At 43.4% G+C, this 18483-nt stretch overlaps 2 protein-coding genes and 1 long non-coding RNA gene across 4 annotated transcripts in view; 1 reads left to right on the top strand and 2 right to left on the bottom strand.

The window, feature by feature from the left end:
* adamtsl2 (ADAMTS-like 2) overlaps positions 1 to 1291 on the bottom strand; it is a 37204-nt gene extending 35913 nt beyond the window's left edge. The window contains exons 1-2 of the mRNA XM_039013285.1: positions 1181 to 1291; positions 626 to 799 (exon numbers count right to left, since the gene is read on the bottom strand). The gene's annotated coding sequence lies outside the window, so the exon portion shown is untranslated. The remainder of the gene's footprint in view (positions 1 to 625; positions 800 to 1180) is intronic.
* A 5603-nt stretch (positions 1292 to 6894) lies between these two features.
* Positions 6895 to 10516, bottom strand: LOC120063116. 2 transcript variants are annotated; one of them, XR_005478467.1, is made up of 4 exons: positions 10464 to 10516; positions 9153 to 9558; positions 7648 to 7932; positions 6895 to 7233 (listed from the first exon to the last, which is right to left on the bottom strand). It is a non-coding gene; the product is annotated as an uncharacterized LOC120063116 (long non-coding RNA). The 2 variants fall into 2 exon arrangements; XR_005478466.1 differs by lacking the exon at positions 10464 to 10516 and having other exon boundaries at positions 9153 to 9726.
* Positions 10517 to 10559: 43 nt separating this feature from the next.
* Positions 10560 to 18065, top strand: slc2a8 (solute carrier family 2 member 8). Its single transcript, XM_039013284.1, has 10 exons — positions 10560 to 10909; positions 12133 to 12295; positions 12493 to 12699; positions 12924 to 13023; positions 14679 to 14890; positions 15302 to 15451; positions 15683 to 15791; positions 16061 to 16228; positions 16477 to 16622; positions 16998 to 18065. Exons 1-10 carry the CDS (start codon positions 10812 to 10814, stop codon positions 17142 to 17144), a joined length of 1500 nt encoding a protein of 499 aa, XP_038869212.1. The 5' UTR covers positions 10560 to 10811; the 3' UTR covers positions 17145 to 18065.
* The last annotated feature ends 418 nt before the right edge of the window (positions 18066 to 18483 follow it).

Genomic DNA, 18483 nt, shown 5'->3' with positions numbered 1-18483 from the left:
ACATAAACAATACAAAACAATCCCATTAGAAAATCATTGAGCCCTGACAATCTAGACTAATGGATAAATTACTGTACATCCAAACAGGTGAGGTGGAACTAAGGAAAACTGGGCCTCTACTGACACCTGTTGGATTTGAGAACAGTATTGTGCCATGACAACCTCAAGCTACAGCACTATGCCCACACTCCACCATGTCACCCTAAGAGTAGTAAACACCATAGTGTTGCTGCTTATGTGGAATTCACTCCAAACCCCCCAAACTTCCTACAGTGGTACAGCCTGTCCTTAGAGACCAGTGCAGACTGCTCCTGTTCCACTGTGCGGGTGGGGGCCAGACTGGACCCATCATACTGCAGAGGCTATCACCGTTCAAGGGCCAATCGCACTGCTCGCTTCACCTGGCACAGCCAACACAGGAAGTGCACCTCTGCTCAGTATGAGAGACTCTTTCAATGCTCTCAACGGGTGGAGCACCCAACTAAAACAAATACTGATCAATGATGAAGCAGAAGTTGAGTGTTTTATGTGACTTTGTGAATAAGAGGTTTGAAAAGAGAGTTTGAACTGAAGGGCTTTATTAAGTGACCTAGATGAGGGTAGATGAGGTTGTCTGTCCCAGTACCTGCTGGTTGATCCTGACGATCTGCTTGTACACGTACTGCGGTGCCACACAGGCTTTAAGCGGCTCCGCCATCTGGTCAGACTGTTCCTCTGAGGATTGGCTGTCAGACTGGGTGTCTGTGTCATGTGACAGGGTCATCTTGTCAAGCCCACTGCAGATTCTGGGGAAACACATCTGAAATTAGCATCAACCACAGTTAGTTTGTACACTTTGGGACTGGTGTACACACCCCTATTTGGCCTATGTAAGGAAGGACTACAAAGCACTTCCAATTGAGACTCTCTATTGAACAGGATTCTTTTAATCCAGGAGAAGTTTTCATCTGGATCTGGGCAACTGCCCTTTTGACCATTTTCAGACCTGAGTTAAATATATATGTAAAAAAAACATAAAAGTAGATGTCCTTGATTTAGCTTTGATTCTGTACTTTGGGGGTTATTCCATTCTATTGTACCTGGAAAACTAAACCAGGTATTTTTTATATCTTTCTGATTCAGGTCTGACCAGTTTTAGCCATGGGAGGGAGGGGTTGTGGACAAACAGTGTTAGACTAACCAAATTTTAGCACGGAGGATGCAGGCCTGGATGTTGTCCATCAGCTGGGCTTTAACCATTCTGGCCGTCTCACTGGACAGCACATCTGACACTGAGCAGCCTGGGAACAGACTAAGCAGCAGACGCACACACACAAAATGGCTACACGGACTCAGAGTTGACCACAATCAGAGTTGACCACACTCACAGAGCCCTACACACTTACGCACACTGACACTCGAACACATACAAACAAACACTCACTCCATCATTTGCTCACACATAATATGCACACATAATATGCACACACATTTACAGTGCATTCGGAAAGTATTTAGACCACTTTACTTTTTCCACATTTTGGTACGTTACAGCCTTATTCTAACATGGATTAAATTGTATTTAAATCCTCATCAATCTACACACAGTACCCCATAATGAAATATAAGATTTACATAAGTATTGGAACCCTTTACTCAGTATTTGGTTGAATTAACTTTGGCAGAGATTACAGCCTTGAGTCATCTTGGGTATGATGCTGCAAGCTTGGCACACCTGTATTTGGGGAGTTTCTCCCATTCTTCTCTGCAGATCCTCTCAAACTCTGTCAGGTTGGATGGGGAGCGTTGCTACACAGCTATTTTCAGGTCTCTTCAGAGATGTTCGATCCAGGCTCTGGCTGGGCCACTCAAGGACATTCAGAGACTTGTCCCGAAGCCACTCCTGCATTGTCTTGGCAGTGTGCTTACGGTCGTTGTCCTGTTGGAAGACTTCGGACCAGTCTGAGGTGCGGAGCGCTCCAGAGCAGGTTTTCATCAAGGATCTCTCTGTACTTTGCTCCGTTCATTTTTCCTCGATCCTGACTAGTCTCCCAGTCCCTGCCGTTGAAAAACATCCCCACAGAATGATGCTGTCACCACCATGCTGGTGCCAGGGATGGTGCCAGGTTTCTTCCAGACGTGACGCTTGGCATTCAGGCCAAAGAGTTCAATCTTGGTTTCATCAGACCAGAGAAATTTGTTTCTCATGGTTGTTGTTTTGCTAGCGTAGACTGGAATATGTTCCGGGATTCATCCAATGGCATTGAGGAGTATACCACCTCAGTCACCGGCTTCATCAACAAGTGCATCGACGACGTCCTCCCCACAGTAACCATACGTACATTTCCCAACCAGAAGCCATGGATTACAGGCAACATCTGCACCGAGCTAAAGTATAGAGCTGCCGCTTTCAAGGAGTGTCCTGCTTTCAAGGAGCGGGACACTAATCTGGACGCATATAAGAAATCCTGCTATGCCCTCAGACGAACCATCAAACAGGCAAAGCGTCAATACAGGACTAAGATTGAATCCTACTACACCGGCTCTGACGCTCGTCAGATGTGGCAGGGCATGAAAAATATTACGGACTACAAAAGGGAAACACAGCCGCGAGCTGCCCAGTGACGTGAGCCTACCAGACGAGCGAAATGCCTTTTATGCTCGCTTCGAGGAAAGCAACACTGAAGCATGCATGACAGCACCAGCTGTTCCGGACTCTCCGGCTCTCCGTAGCCGATATGAGCAAGAACTTTAAACAGGTCAACATTCAAAATTCACAGGACGTGTATTCAAAGCATGCACGGACCAACTGACAAGTGTCTCCACTGACATTTTCAACCTCTCCCTGACCAAGTCTGTAATACCTACATGCTTCAAGCAGACCACCATAGTCCCTGTGCCCAAGAAAGCGAAGGTAACCTGCCTAAATGAATACCACCCCGTAGCACTCATGTCGGTAGCCATGAAGTGCTTTGAAAGGCTGTTCATGGCTCACATCAACACCATCCTGCTGGAAACCCTAGACCCACTCCAATTCACATACCGCCTCAACAGATCCACAGATGACGCAATCTCAATCGCACTCCACACTGCCCTTTCCCCTCTGTACAAAAGGAATATGTATGTGAGAATGCTGTTCATTGACTACAGCTCAGCGTTAAACCACATATTGCGCACAAAACTCATTAGTAAGCTAAGGACCCTGGGACTAAACACCTCCCTTTGCAACTGGATCCTGGGCTTCCTGGCGGGCCGTCCCCAGGTGGTAAGGGTAGGCAACAACACATCTGCCACGCTGATCCTCAACACTGGGGCCCCTCAGGGATGCGTGCTCAGTCCCCTCCTGTACTCCCCTGTTCACCCATGGCTGCGTGGCCAAGCGCGACTCCAACACCATCATTAAGTTTGCTGACGACAACAGTGGTAGGCCTGATCACCGACAACGATGAGACAGCCTATAGGGAGGTCAGAGACCTGGCAGTGTGGTGCCAGGACAATAACCTCTCTCTCAATGTGAGCAAGACAAAGGAGCTGATTGTGGACTATAGGAAAAGGAGGGCTGAACAGACCCCCATTAACATTGACGGGGCTGAAGTGGAGAGGATCGAGAGTTTCAAGTCCCTTGGTGTTCACGTCACCAACAAACTATCATGGTCCAAACACACCAAGACAGTTGTGAAGAGGGCACGACAACACCTGTTTCCCCTCAGGAGACTGAAAAGATTTGGCAAGGGTCCCCAGAATCTCAAAAAGTTATACAGCTGCAACATATAGAGCATCCTGACCAGTTGCATCACCACCTGGTATGGCAATTGCACGACATCTGACTGTAAGGCGCTACAGAGGGTAGTGCGTACGGCCCAGTGCATCACTGGGGCCAAGCTTCCTGGCATCCAGGATGTACTAGGTAGTGTCAGAGGAAGGCCCAAAAAATTGTCAAAGACTCCAGTCGCCCAAGTCATAGACTGTTCGGTCTGCTACCGCATGGCAAGCAGTACCGGAGCGCCAAGTCTAGAACCAAAAGTCTCCTTAACAGCATCTACCCCCAAGCCATAAGACTGCTGAACAATTAATCAAATGGACACCCGGACTATTTACATTGACCCCCCCCCCCCCCCCGTATATAGCCTCGTTATTGTTATGTAATTTTCTTGAGTTAATCTTTTTTTTTTTTTTTTTTTTTACTTTAGTTTATTTAGTAAATATTTTCTTAACCCAAATTATTTTAACTGCATTGTTGGTAAAGGGCTTGTAAGTAAGCATTTCACGGTAAGGTCTACACCTGTTGTATTCGGCGCATGTGACAAATACAATTTGATCTGAGGGTCTTTAGGTGCCTTTTTGGCAAACTCCAAGCGGGCTGTCATGTGCCTTTTACTGAGGAGTGGCTTCCGTCTGGCCACTCTACCATAAAGGCCTGATTGGTTGAGTGCTGCAGAGATGGTTGTCCTTCTGGAAGGTTCTCCCATCTCCACAGAGGAACTCTGGAGTTCTGTCAGAATGACCATCGGGTTCTTGGTCACCTCCCTGACCAAGGTCCTTCTCACCCGATTGCTCAGATTGACCAGGCGGCCAGCTCTAGGAAGAGTCTTGGTGGTTCCAAACTTCTTCCATTTAAGAATGATGGAGGCCACTGTGTTCTTGGAGACTTTCAATGCTATAAATGTTTTGGTACCCTTCCCCAGATCTGTGCCTCGACACAATCCTGTCTTGGAGCTCTACGGACAATTCCTTCGACCTCATGGCTTTGTTTTTGCTCTGACATGCACTGTCAACTGTGGGACCTTATATAGAATCATGTCCAATAAATTGAATTTACCACAGGTGGACTCCAATCAAGTTGAAGAAACATCTCAAAGATGCTCAATGGAAACAGGATGAACCTGAGCTCAATTTCAAGTCTCATAGCAAAGGGTCTGAACACTTATGTAAATAAGGTATTTCTGTTTTTCTTTTTCATAAATTTGCAAACATTGCTAATAACCTGTTTTTGTTTTGTCATTATGGGGTATTGTGTGTAGATTGATGAGGATTTTTATTTATTTAATACATTTTAGAATAAGACTGTAATGTAACAAAATGTGGAAATGTCTGAATACTTTCGGAATGCATTGTACATACAGTACCAGTCCAAAGTTTGGACACACATACTCATTCAAGGGTTTTTCTTTATTTTTTGCTATTTTCTACAATGTAGAATAATAGTGAAGACATCAAAACTATTAAATAAGTTAACAAATCAGAATATTTTTTTTATTTTAGATTCTTCAAAGTAGCCACCCTTTGCCTTGATGACAGCTTTGCACACTCTTGGCATTCTCTCAACCAGCTTCGTGAGGAATGCTTTTCCAACAGTCTCGAAGGAGTTCCCACATATGCTGATGCAGCACTCCATCACTATCCTTGGTCAAATAGCCCTTTCACACCTGGAGGTGTGTTTTGGGTCATTGTCCTGTTGAAAAACAAATGATAGTCCCACTAAGTGCAAACCAGATGGAATGGCGTATCGCTGCAGAATGCTTTGGTAGCCGTGCTGGTTAAGTGTGCCTTGAATTCTAAATAAATCACAGACAGTGTCACCAGCAAACCACACATGCAGAGATCATCCGTTCACCTACTCTGCATCTCACAAAGACACGGCGGTTGGAACCAAAAATCTCACATTTTGACTCATCAGACCAAAAGGACAGATGTCCATTGCTCATGTTTCTTGGCCCAAGCAAGTCTCTTATTATTATTGGTGTCCGTTAGTAGTGGTTTCTTTGCAGCAATTCGACCATGAAGGCCTGATTCACACAGTCTCCTCTGAACAGTTGAGATGTGTCTGTTACTTGAACTCTGAAACATTTATTTGGGCTGCAATCTGAGGTGCAGTTAACTCTAATGAACTTATCCTCTGCAGCAAAAAACAAAAGTAATGATGGCCTGTTGTTTCTCTTTGCTTATTTGAGCTGTACTTGCCATAATATGGACTTGGTCATTTACCAATAACCTTCTGTATACCACCCCTACCTTGTCAAAACACAACTGATTGGATCAAACACATTAAGAAGGAAAGAAATTCCACAAATTAACTTTTAACAAGGCACACCTGTTAATTGAAATACATTCCAGGTGACTACCTCATGAAGCTGGTTGAGAGAATGCCAAGAGTGTGCAAAGCTGTCATCAAGGCAAAGGGTGGCTACTTTGAAGAATCTCAAAAATAAAATATATTTAGATTTGTTTAACACTTCTTTGGTTACTACATGATTCCACATGTGTTATTTCATAGTTTTGATGTCTTCACTATTATTATACAATGTAGAAAACAGTAAAAATAAAGAAAAACCCTGGAATGAGTAGGTGTGTCCAAACTTTTGACTGGTACTGTATATATCTACCTCTATCGATCCAGTATCACTGCACATTGTTAATAATGGTATTGGCACTGACCCTGTATATAGTATGCTTACTTTATTGTGATCTTATTTTTTATGTTTATATCTCATTTGTTTTTGTTCTACCATGTTATTTGTTGTATTACATTGTTATTGATAACAACTTTGTTGGTTACAAGAAAGAGATTTCACTGTATCTGTCCATGTGACATTAAAACCGGAAACACACACATGCAGACAGAGGTACAGATTTACTACAGTAGTCAGTTCTGCACCAAGTGGGAGTTTCGCACCACTTTATGAAACATGTATTACATAAAATGAAATGTGCATTAAAAGAAAGAATAACCTGTTCATATACTTATAAAAAACATCCCCCCCCCCCCCCCCAATCTGCATTGGAAACAAGTGGTGAGAGCTTAGTACTTGCATAACTAGGGTCCTTAGCCCACATTAGGCCCTAGCTATAACAGCTCAGTATTATGGATAGAGTGGATGAGACACACAGTACAGGCATTGAGGGTCTTGCCTGATCATTAGTGGGGTCCAGGAGAAGGGTACTGATGGCATCCTGCTTGGCCCCCTCCACGTTGGGCACTTTACGGTGGGGTTTGGCCCAGTTCTCATAGTACTGGCTGACTCCAGGGTTGTACTTGATGGCCTCAAGGAACTTGTCAGAGCTGCCTCATGGTACTTCCTGCGGTGAAGACAATACACAGTGTTATGGATGACAGACTGAGACTCACCAGTCCTGGTAGCAGTGTGTGCCCAGGGTGTTGAGGATGACAGCGAGGCGGATCCAGATGGCCTGGTCATCAGGAGACATCTCCTCCGCCTGCTGGTAGTCAGCCAGGGCAAACTCCCACTCGTCCTGCTGGAAGAAACACAAACCACAACCACCTCTGTAAATATCAGAGGTGATATCTACTGTCGACTCAGATGCACTCCTTCCTGAAATTGGATATAATGGATATAGGTACTGACTTTATGCATTGATGTATTAAAGGTCTGTGAGGTGATATGAAATCAAATCTCCAGTCACTTTGAACACATCCTCTCTTGATCTCAGTGACTCCTGCCCACCGTCCATATTCACACACTATTTCTATTTCACAGAGCCAGACATCAATTGCACCTTTTTCAAGAGGGAGCCCACAACCTCTCTCATTTTACCTCAGCCAAACTCACCTCCTTCGCCTCCACTTCCTCCCACCCCCTTAAACATACCTCCCTTCCCTCATCTCTCCTCTTATTTTCTCTCCCGTCCTCTCCTTTCCCCTCCCCTCACCTCCTCTGTTAATGTGGAGGCCGCTTTCCTCCTTCTGCTCCCGGACGGCCTTGCTGAGCAGCATGGTTTCCTCGGCGTAGAAGTTATGGGAAGAAGCTCGGCACGGCAAAGTCGTTATAGGCGAGCACCAGCTGGGCCTGGGCCTCCTCCTGCACGGCCCTCAGTTTTTCCTGGGTGTGTCCGCTCGGCTCCGCCCCCTGGACTCAAGCCTCACTCAGCTCCACAGCCAGGACCAGGTCCTCAATGACAGAAGTGAAGTCTTTCAGCCTGCGGTACAGAATACCCCTATGGTGCAAAATACTACATATTAGTGGATAATAGACAGTATGGAGCATATCACAGCAACACAATGTAGATTATGTATCCTCATTTGTTTACTGTAGATTGGTAGACGAGAATCAGTCTGAAAACGTGTCAACATTATCAAGCTTCTAGCTTCTAACGAGAACATTAAGAACACCTGCTCTTTCCATGACACAGACTGACCAGGTGAATCCAGGTGAAAGCTGTGATCCCTTATTGATGTCACTTGTTAAATCCACTTCAATCAGTGTAGATGAAGTGGAGGAGACAGGTTAAAGAATGATTGCTAAGCCTTGAGACAATTCAGACATTGATTGTGTATGTGTACCATTCAGAGGGTGAATGGGCAAGACAAAATATTTAAGTGCCTTTTCACGCCCAACAGTTTCCCCATGTGTATCAAGAATGGTCCACCACCCAAAGGACTTCCAGCCAACTTGACACAACTGTGGGAAGCATTGGAGTCAACATGGGCCAGCGTCCCTGTGGAACGCTTTCGACACGTTGTAGTCTATGCCCTGACAAATTGAGGCTGTTCTGAGGGAAAAAGGGAGAAGGGGGGGGGGGTTCAACTCAATATTATGATTGTGTTTTTAATGTTTTGTGCACTCAGTGTATATCTCTTCATTGGTAGAGGAGAATGGTCTGGTAAAATGGGATCAACCAGGCATGTATCAGCTAAACCACAGGCCTAATCAACACTCTTGCTTGCTGTATCAGAACCTTGACACGTACAGATAAATACAGGTAGATCTACGCAGATCTACGGTCTCAGAGTCTACCTGTAGCCAGTTACTGACCAGCCTCAGACAGTCAGAGTCTACCTGTAGCCAGTTACTAACCAGCCTCAGACAGTCAGAGTCTACCTCCAGCTAGTTACTAACCAGCCTCAGACAGTCAGTATAGCGGCCCAGGGCCGTCAGACATGCCAGGCTACAACAGCAACAAAGGGAGACACTTCCGTGGTTCACACCCGTGACACATTTTTTTTAAATCTTAGGTGAATAGCACCATCTGTTGGCTGTGCAAGGAATGTCTGTCTGTAGAGATGGCTGAGGTCAAAGGATTTCACATGCCCTCCTTAGGCAGATAACATTTGGATAAAGCCAAAGAAAGTGTTTGTATATAGTGGAAACAGTAACAACTATATTCATTTTCATGCACATAGCTCTCTATGTGAATACCTCAAATTTCACACTGACCTCATCATGTGATATGACCAGCAGCAAGGCCTTGGCAAACAACTCCAGAGCATCCAGGAACATCCCCTGTGAAGTGGACAAAACTCAATATTATCTCTATTCTCTAAACAAGACAATTACAACAGTTTTCAGATGAGATATATAAAAAGGGTGCTATCAGATTTTTACAAAGTTTTTTCAAGTGAAAGCAAGAGGTAATTCAATAGTGCTGGGTGCGTGCTTGACTCTGTAGGGATGATCATTATGTCTGAATGTTTTCCCAGACTGTTCTAAGAAAGTCACAGCAGGCCAGAGGTTTGTGGAGGGCCTTAGCCTGAGGCTCCAGGAGGCAGGCATGTCTGCAGCTGATGGCTGTAGACTGGAAGTCACACATCTGTAGATAAGCCTCCACCTGGCTCACATAGAGCTGGAAGTCAGAACACATGACAACTTCAGACAATTATTTTAAACAAATCCGACTATATTTATGTTGTTCTGTACCTGTTTCTGCTGAATATGTTTTTTTATTTAACAAGGCAAGTCAGTTAGAACAAATTCTTAGTTACAATGACAGCCTACACTGGCCAAACCCAGACAACAATAGGCCAATTGTGCACCGCCCTACAGCACTCCCAATCACATCCAGTTGTGATACAGCCTGGATTTGAACCATGGTGTCTGTAGTAACACCTCTAGCATTGAGATGCCGTGCCTTAGACCGCTGCGCCACTCGGGAGCCCAAATATGACTTGCTTTGGCGAAGCAAGTCACAGGCTTTGAAAATTGATACTGCTATTGGTATTGCCTCTTCTCCATAGCTGCAAATTGCTAAATCTAGGTGAATACCCCTTAAGGTAAAGTCAACTCATCTTCAGAAATCATATTGTGATTAAAGTAGCTAATATACATTAATGTCAAAACTACATCAACCTGTTGACATGTCAAACTCAATGTTCAATGGCAGCCTTTCAACTTAAGAAAATGCTTATTGGGTTTTTATGCCGTATTTCCAAAGGTATTTCACCTGCCTCCACTAGTAAGGCACATACAGATGTTGATAATTTAAAAAATATTTTTTATTTAACCTTTATTTAACTAGGCAAGTCGGTTAGTCTTATTTTACAACGACGGCTTAAATGCACCAATACACATCCTTAAAGCTATATACTGGATTCTGTCCAGCCTCTGAAGCAAAGTCTTCGGCGCTGTTCCATAAACTATACACCCGTAATCAAGTGTTGTCCTGATCAGAGCTCTATAAATATCCATCAACGATTGTCTATCAGCACTCCATTCACCAACTTCTTGTACTTTGTTTCAAAATATGATTACATTATCTTATACGGAACACCCAGGGAACGGCTGCAACTTTCATTTTTAAAAACGGAACCGGAAACATGAATTTATAGCAAGAATGCGAATCAGCTGATTCTGTGAAAGCATATGACCCAATTTGACAATAACCGTCCGGTCGGTCGGTTGACATATTTTGCTAACAAAAATATTAATATCATTATGTTTTTCATAATTTCCTGAGAATATTCTTGTTGAATTGAGGGTTTGTAGTCTCGCGTGCGGCGGTCTTCCCTTCGCGAAGAGTTTTTGGTAAAGATTTTCGCTGGCTCTGCATGTCCAGCATCCCTGGCCTTTGTTAAGTGACCGCAAACAACAGGACAAAACATGATGGAAATCCAAAATCATGAGTCAACACGATTGCTTGATGCAGAATATGGAGAAGAAGAGACAGGAGTGAGGTCGGAGCAGGACGAATATCTTGAGTAAGTTTGTGTTGTGATTATGGCAAGAAAAGTTTTAACCCAATATCTTTGGTGGCCCTATACCACCCAGCATGATCAAATCAAACTTTATTTGTCACATGCGCCGAATACAACAGGAGTAGACCATACCGGGAAACGCTTACAAGCCCTTAGCCAATAATGCAGTTCAAGAAAGATTTAAGAAAATATTTACGAAATAAACTAAAGTAAAAAATTATAAAAAAGTAACACAAATAAATAACAATAACGAGGCTATATACAGGGGGTACCGGTACCGAGTCAATGTGCGGGGGTACGTTACATGTTAGTCGAGGTAATTTGTACATGTAGGTAGGGGTAGAGTGACTATGCATGGATAATAAATAGCGAGTAGCAGCAGTGTAAAAACAAATGGGTCGGGGGTTCAATGTAAACAGTCTGGGTGGCCATTTGATTAATTGTTCAGCAGTGTTATGGCATGGGGGTAGAAGCTGTTAAGGAGCCTTTTGCTTCTAGACTTGGCGCTCTGGCACCTCTTGCTGTGCGGTAGCAGAGAGAACAGTCTATGACTTGGGTGACTGGAGTCTTCGACAATTTTATGGGCTTCCATCTGACACTGCCTAGTATATACAGTGGGGAGAACAAGTATTTGATACACTGCCGATTTTGCAGGTTTTCCTACTTACAAAGCATGTAGAGGTCTGTAATTTTTATCATAGGTACACTTCAACTGTGAGAGACAGAATCTAAAACAAAAATCCAGAAAATGATATTATGATTTTTAAGTAATTCATTTGCGCTTAAACTCTTTCACAATTTAATATTTGCTAAACAGCACTCCCGGTAGGCTACTGCAGCCTCACTCTACCCGTGATAAAGTCATTTTTGATAAGGCGCGAAACTGAAATATACGTTTTGGTATGATTTTTGTGGAATATTGAATGTGCGCTTCAAACTGTTTGCTTAGAATGATTTGTAGATATCGTCTCCATCTGTGCATCCGACTCAGTTTCCCTACCAGAAAACAAGTGACGCCGGTAAAGTCTTGTGTATTCGAGCACCCAAATTCAGGGGGATGGCTTGACTGCATTTTGCGAGTGTCTGCTTACTTGACAGCAGTAGCATACTGTAGTCTTTACTAAAAACATGGTCTAGTTTTGTTGGGTTGGTGAAGTCTTGCATGTAAATAGTGTTGTTACAATAAAGCTGATTTTGTAACCCCACGTGTTCTATATTTTCAACAGCAAGGTGAAGAATGGAAAGCTGTACCTCGCCACTTTTGCAGCAGTCCTTGGCCCCCTGAGTTTTGGGTTCGTGTTAGGGTACAGCTCCCCTGCCATCCCTGAACTAAGCACAATCACTGACCCGAGATTACAACTAGACAAAGAAGAGGCTTCCTGGTTTGGGGTAAGATAACATTCTTGTCATGGGGCCCTGATTTCCCCCCCCTCATAACCCAACCAGGATGAGCTTTGGATCATTGTCATGCTATAACATGGACTCAGAGTTTTTTTCCTGGTCAGTTCAGGGCCCTAATCATTCCTGAGTGGATTAAAGTGGACATTATCCACTTAATGGACTCTGTTCTGTTTTCTGTTTTGCAGTCTATCGTGACGATAGGAGCTGCTATAGGGGGTCTACTCGGCGGTTGGATGGTGGACAAGATCGGGAGGAAGCTGAGTCTTATGTTCTGCTCCATACCTTATATCTTTGGTTTTACTATCATCATTGCTGCTCAGAATGTCTGGATGCTGTATCTTGGAAGGGTCCTCACAGGACTGGCAAGTGGGGTTACATCTCTAGTGGTCCCAGTAAGTACTGTGGAATGTCTACTCTGATGCTATCTGCTTAAATTGACCAAGATGCATGACGACCAAGATGCATGACTGTATGAATGAATGCATGCATTCTAATTAGTTAATTTCCTCATATATTCCTATTTTACGTTGTACGTCTGTTTTATCGCTTCTAGCAATATGTCATGCTGCGTACTCTTCCTGTGTGAACATAATTTTTCTCTTCCTCTGTGCTCTAGCTGTACATCTCAGAGATGGCCCATGAACGTGTCCGTGGGGCAATGGGCTCCTGTGTTCAACTCATGGTGGTCACAGGAATCATGGGAGTATATATAGCAGGTACGCCACAGATGTCCATTTGTTAGCAGCATTTGGATGTTATGAATGGTTTGAATCTCTTGAGAAATTCTATATGCCATTTGTATACTGTATCTGGTCAGCAGACAGGATTTGACAAGCATCTGACCATGTCATTAAGGGTTTGTCGGTGTTGTACAATTTTATGACAGAGGTTACAGCAGTAATCATACTGGTAGAGGTAGTTGTAGAGGTCAATGTTTTAATGATGGGGTGTTTTGTTCAAGGTACAAACCACCATCAAAGGCTATTCAGCTGCAATCGGTATTGTCATGTGATTATCATCGCCAGGCATGATCAAGATTCCACCCAACTAACTGAGAGTGCTCTCATTTATGCCGGCCTCACAAGCCACCACTATGCCTAATCTAGTTACCGACATACCATGCATGTTTCTCCATTTACTTCCTCAATAGACAGTACCATTGCAGGAGCGGTTGGCTGTTTTGTCTCCATAGTCTCTAATATTTAGAGGCAAATGGTCTCTGGCTGAGGAATGCTGAACGGAAGAAACGTTTTATTAACTCAATTCCTGTATATGCTCTTCTAAATGTGAATTTCAATTTAATGAACCGGGGTGATGGATTTGCCTAGTACGAACCATCCTGATCTAATTCGTGCTAGGCTAGTGATGGATACTAATAATCAACATTCTACATTTTCATTGTTCATGTTCTGGAGTTACCCTGTAAAAAAAAAAATACATACAATTATGTAATATCAACAACACAGCTGTGGAATCCAGACCTTAATAGTTTCTTTTCACACGGAATGACTCTACTAGGGTCATCACACTACTGCCTTTTCACATTCCATACTCTACTGTCTCTCTGCTTCCAGTGACTCGCTCCTACAGGTTCATGCTCTACAACATCCGTAGAGTACGACCCTACCTCACACAGGAAGCGGCGCAGGTCCTAGTCCAGGCACTTGTCATCTCGCGTCTGGACTACTGCAACTCTCTGTTGGCTGGGTGCCATCAAACCCCTGCTATTTATCCAGAACGCTGCAGCCTGCCTGGCGTTCAACCTTCCCATGTCACCCCGCTCCTCCGCACGCTCCACTGGCTTCCAGTCGAAGCTCACATCCACTACAAGACCATGGTACTTGACTACGGAGCAGCAAGAGGAACTGCCCCTCGCTACCTTCAAGCTATGCGCAATCCCTACACCCCAACCCGAGCACTCCGTTCTTCCACCTCTGGTCTCATGGCCCTCCCACCCCTATGGGAGGGCAGCTCCCACTCAGCCCAGTCCAAGGTCTTCTCTGTCCTGGTACCCCAATGTTGGAACCAGCTTCCCCCTGAAGCTAGGACAGCAGAGTCCCTGCCCATCTTCCCGAAAACATCTGAAACCTTACCTTTTCAAGGAGTATCTTAAATAATTCCTCCATCACCCTCCCCCTCACACCCCCTACTCACCCCACCTTTCATGAACTAACACTCACACTTGACTCTTTTCCCCCCTTTACTAGCTCTGACTTTGCTGGTAGCTACTTTATTGAGGAAAATGTACTTACTATGACTGAGATATGTGTTTGTCCCACCTACATGTAGCTATCTTAAGATGAATGCACTACCTGTAAGTCGCTCTGGATAAGGGCGCCTGCTAAATGACTTAAATGTAGATGCTTCCCAGGGCTGTCACTGGACTGGCGCTGGCTAGCGATCTGCTGCTCCATCCCTCCCACCCTGATGATGGTGTTCATGTGTTTCATGCCTGAGACGCCCAGGTTCCTGCTGTCTCAGGGTAAACGGAGGGAAGCTGAGGAGGCACTGCGCTTTCTGAGGGGGCCAGACGCCCCTGCAGAGTGGGAGTGTGCCCGCATCGAGGATGCTTCTGACGACCAGGTGAGCTTTGCGTATTCCCTAGTAATCATGAAGTATAAGACTTGCTTTAAGAAAGGCATTATGCCATTTCACAATGTATGAGACAAAGGTATTGATTGTAGAATAATACTCAGGTAGGGAGAGAGAGTCACACCTCTGTGTTGCACTTAACCAAATCAGTAGGAACAGTCTTACAATTTCTATCGCGGGACCTCTCTTCACCTGCACGGTTATGTGTCTGAGTAAGTATATTTAGGTCAGCCCCACTACTGTAGGGAACCAGAGCAGAGAGAAACTTGACAGAGCTGAGAAACGGTTGTCCTCTACGTTGTGGATTTAGTCTGAGGAGAATCTGGAACAAAGAAGCATGCTAACACATCTGACCCATGTTAAATGGCATAAGAGATGACTGTGTGCTTTGTGTTAAACCAGGGAGGTAGTTTTGGGATGGCTGATCTTAAGGACCCTGGAGTATACAAGCCCCTTGGAGTGGGCATCATGTTGATGCTCTTCCAGCAGCTCACCGGGATCAACGCCATCATGTTCTATGCTGAGACTATCTTTGAGAAGGCCCACTTTAAGGTAAGAATTGTTCAGCGTTATCGGTATTTTGGCAGCTGGACCGACCAATGCTTTATTTATTGTAATTTTTTTATGATTTAAATTGTTTTAAGATTCATTGGTTTGATGTATTTTAATCTCATTACTCTTCATAAACTGTAATGTGATTATCTAAGTACTATAGATACTATGATATTGACATACCAGTGCGGTTATATGTAATAAAATAACAGGTGATTATTTGTTTTTCAGAACAGCAATGTTGCTACGGTGGTAGTAGCAGCAACCCAGGTAGTATTCACTGCAGTAGCAGCATTGGTCATGGACCGCGCTGGAAGGAAGCTTCTCCTCATCCTCTCTGGTGCTTATGTCTCACAAGTGTCTGTCTCTGTCTGCGTGTTATCACTTACTTATCTTTCTTCCTCCACGGATTTTATAATGCATCAATAGAGTCCTTTGTGGCAATCCCTCTCCAAAATTGTAGGGTGGAAATAAGGCACTGTCAAGCTTGACATCAAATTACCACACCCATCACCCAAATTGGGCCCCAACTACCTGAAAATCGATGTTCAATTGTGAAAAGAAATGTTCATTCTCTCTCTCTCTTCCTCCCTCTCTTTCTCTATTAAGGAGTTTTTATGTGTCTAAGCACTGCTGCCTTCGGTGTCTACTTCAAGTTGTCCAGTGAAACCCATGGTAACTCCTCAGGACTCTGCCTAGTAGAGAGTCCCCTTGCCCAGAACCCTGCGGCTGATCTGTCATGGCTCGCACTGTCCAGCATGGGCTTCTTCATCACAGGTGAACCCCACTCTTAAATTGAGACTATTGGGGCCCAGCAAACTATCCTGGCTAGATAAAAACAAATTAATTGTCTGCATTGCCTAGTAATGTTTCTTTTAGAGTATAGTTGGTTTAGTCACCTGTAAATTCTTCCATGTGTTTTGAACTTACTATCAATCGTATAGCCATTTATATTTTAAATTCAAATCTGACATTTTGCTTTGTGTGAAACTTATTCTAATCGTCATACCTTATGGTCAATTCAGGTTTCTCTCTTGGTTGGGGTCCCATCCCCTGGCTGGTGATGTCAGAGATCTTTCCCACGCGAGTAAAGGGGTTTGCCAGCTCTGTTTGTGTCCTCACCAACTGGGGCTCTGCCTTCGTCATCACCAAGACCTTCCAGAACCTGATGGTGAGCTGGTGTTGATTTTGGGCATCCTATATGACAGATGTGGGGGATAAAGAGATGTTGAAAAGGCAGATAAAGAGGGCTTGTGAGGAAGCCATTTTGCAGTTGTGGTTTTACTGGTTTGCAATTTTCTTAGCCAAGCAGAGACACAAATGTCTATATGCGAACTTTAACAACCTTTTTATTACAGATATACAAACATTGCTAAGTATACAGATAGACACTTAATGCGCTGAACAAAGAAGTTTCCTCTGCAGTTCATGTGTAGTGTCAGTCAATACATTTTAGAGGATGAGCTCAGAGGTCTATAAGGTAATACTGGTAACTGTAAGGATGTATTTGGATATTGTAATAACAATCCATGAAAATGTATTTCAGGATATCCTAACCAGTGCTGGAACCTTCTGGCTGTTCTCTGGGTGTTGTGCGCTCAACATAGTCTTCACCATCATCTTTGTCCCGGAGACCAAAGGCAAGACTCTGGAGCAGATCCAGGCACGTTTCAAAGGGACTCCAGAACAATAAAGCTACAATAGACCAACTTAACATCAACGCCAAATATAACCTCAGCAAGGACAGGAGTACAGTTTGGAGGGTCTCATGATACCTTGTGATCGATAGTTCTCTGGATGGTCCTTTAAGATGGGATAATCTATCGCTTTCTCTTACTTGAAAAAGTATAATGGTTGTGGCTGAGTATTATGCTCTACTCTGACTTAGTAGCGGGTCCTGCAGTCTGGGCTTTTGGCCTGTTGGGCATCCTGAATGAATGCTGGACCTCTTAAGCGACCTTTTAATGGTACTTTTACTATTTCTTTTCACTGGAGTAAATCAATTCACACATTCAAGAAAATATTTTTGAACCTGAGATATTTGTAAATTTTACTTCTAGATAAGAACGATTACACAAACATAACGAAACACACTTTTTGTATGTATTATTTTTTTGCATTATTCAAATGTGAGAACACAAATGTTTTGGCCCATAATGATAATTGAATAGTTCCAAAATAATATTTTGTTGTTGGCTGATTTAATGTTCTGTTTATACCATGTGGGTATACTATGGGTTACTGATACACTTGTAATACAGGTAAAGCTGTTAAAAACTAATGCACTGAGCACATCTACACAACACTGACACTTTCTATACAGGTGAACCTTTAAACATAAAGAACCAGGAGAAACAGGAACTGTGGTATGTTTTTAAATGTCGTTTTGATAACTCAAGCTGTACATTTGTAAGTGTGCACTAATGTCCTCTTGGAATTATAGTTCTTTCTAAAAATAAGTATGTAATTCATGTGATTTTGTTAAGAATGGTTGTGTGAATACAATTTAAAGTATCAATGCACGCTGTCATTGAATTGACAGTTCCAAAACATTGGAACTCAAAGTGCTACACTAGTGAATGGTCATAATATCGTGTTAATAAAAGAGATTTGTCTATCATAGTAGCACTTCATTTTTTCCTTACGTCTTCTATTTGTTTTTTCCCCCCTGAATGTTTCTAGGGGTTATGGTGTTGTTCAGTGGGCACTCTTAACTACAAGATTTTACCGAGTTACAGTTCATTATAAAGAAATCAGTCAATTAAAAATTGTTTATTTAACCTTTATTTTAACAGGGCAGACGCATTAAGACCTAGGTCTCTTTTACAAATGTGCCCTGTATATACTACATAAATATACACATGATACCCAATATACACTGACAAAAATATAAACGCAACATGTAAACTGTTGGTTTCATGAGCGGAAATAAAATATCCCAGACATTTACATACGCACAAAAGGCTTAATACTTTAAAATGATGTGCACAAATTTGTTTACATGCCTGTTAGTGAGCATTACTCCTTTGCCA

Source organism: Salvelinus namaycush, chromosome 18, assembly GCF_016432855.1.
Source record: "Salvelinus namaycush isolate Seneca chromosome 18, SaNama_1.0, whole genome shotgun sequence".
Lineage (NCBI taxonomy): Eukaryota > Metazoa > Chordata > Actinopteri > Salmoniformes > Salmonidae > Salvelinus > Salvelinus namaycush.
The sequence above is the reverse complement of the archived record's forward strand: the minus strand, read 5'-3'. Positions and strand labels throughout refer to the sequence as shown.

Coding starts and splice junctions, on each gene's coding strand:
- slc2a8 (XM_039013284.1), top strand. CDS start 10,812: ATGATGGAAATCCAAAATCATGAGTCAACACGATTGCTTGATGCAGAA. Junction 12,700..12,923: donor TTACATCTCTAGTGGTCCCA/GTAAGTACTGTG, acceptor TCTGTGCTCTAG/CTGTACATCTCAGAGATGGC. Junction 13,024..14,678: donor CATGGGAGTATATATAGCAG/GTACGCCACAGA, acceptor GATGCTTCCCAG/GGCTGTCACTGGACTGGCGC.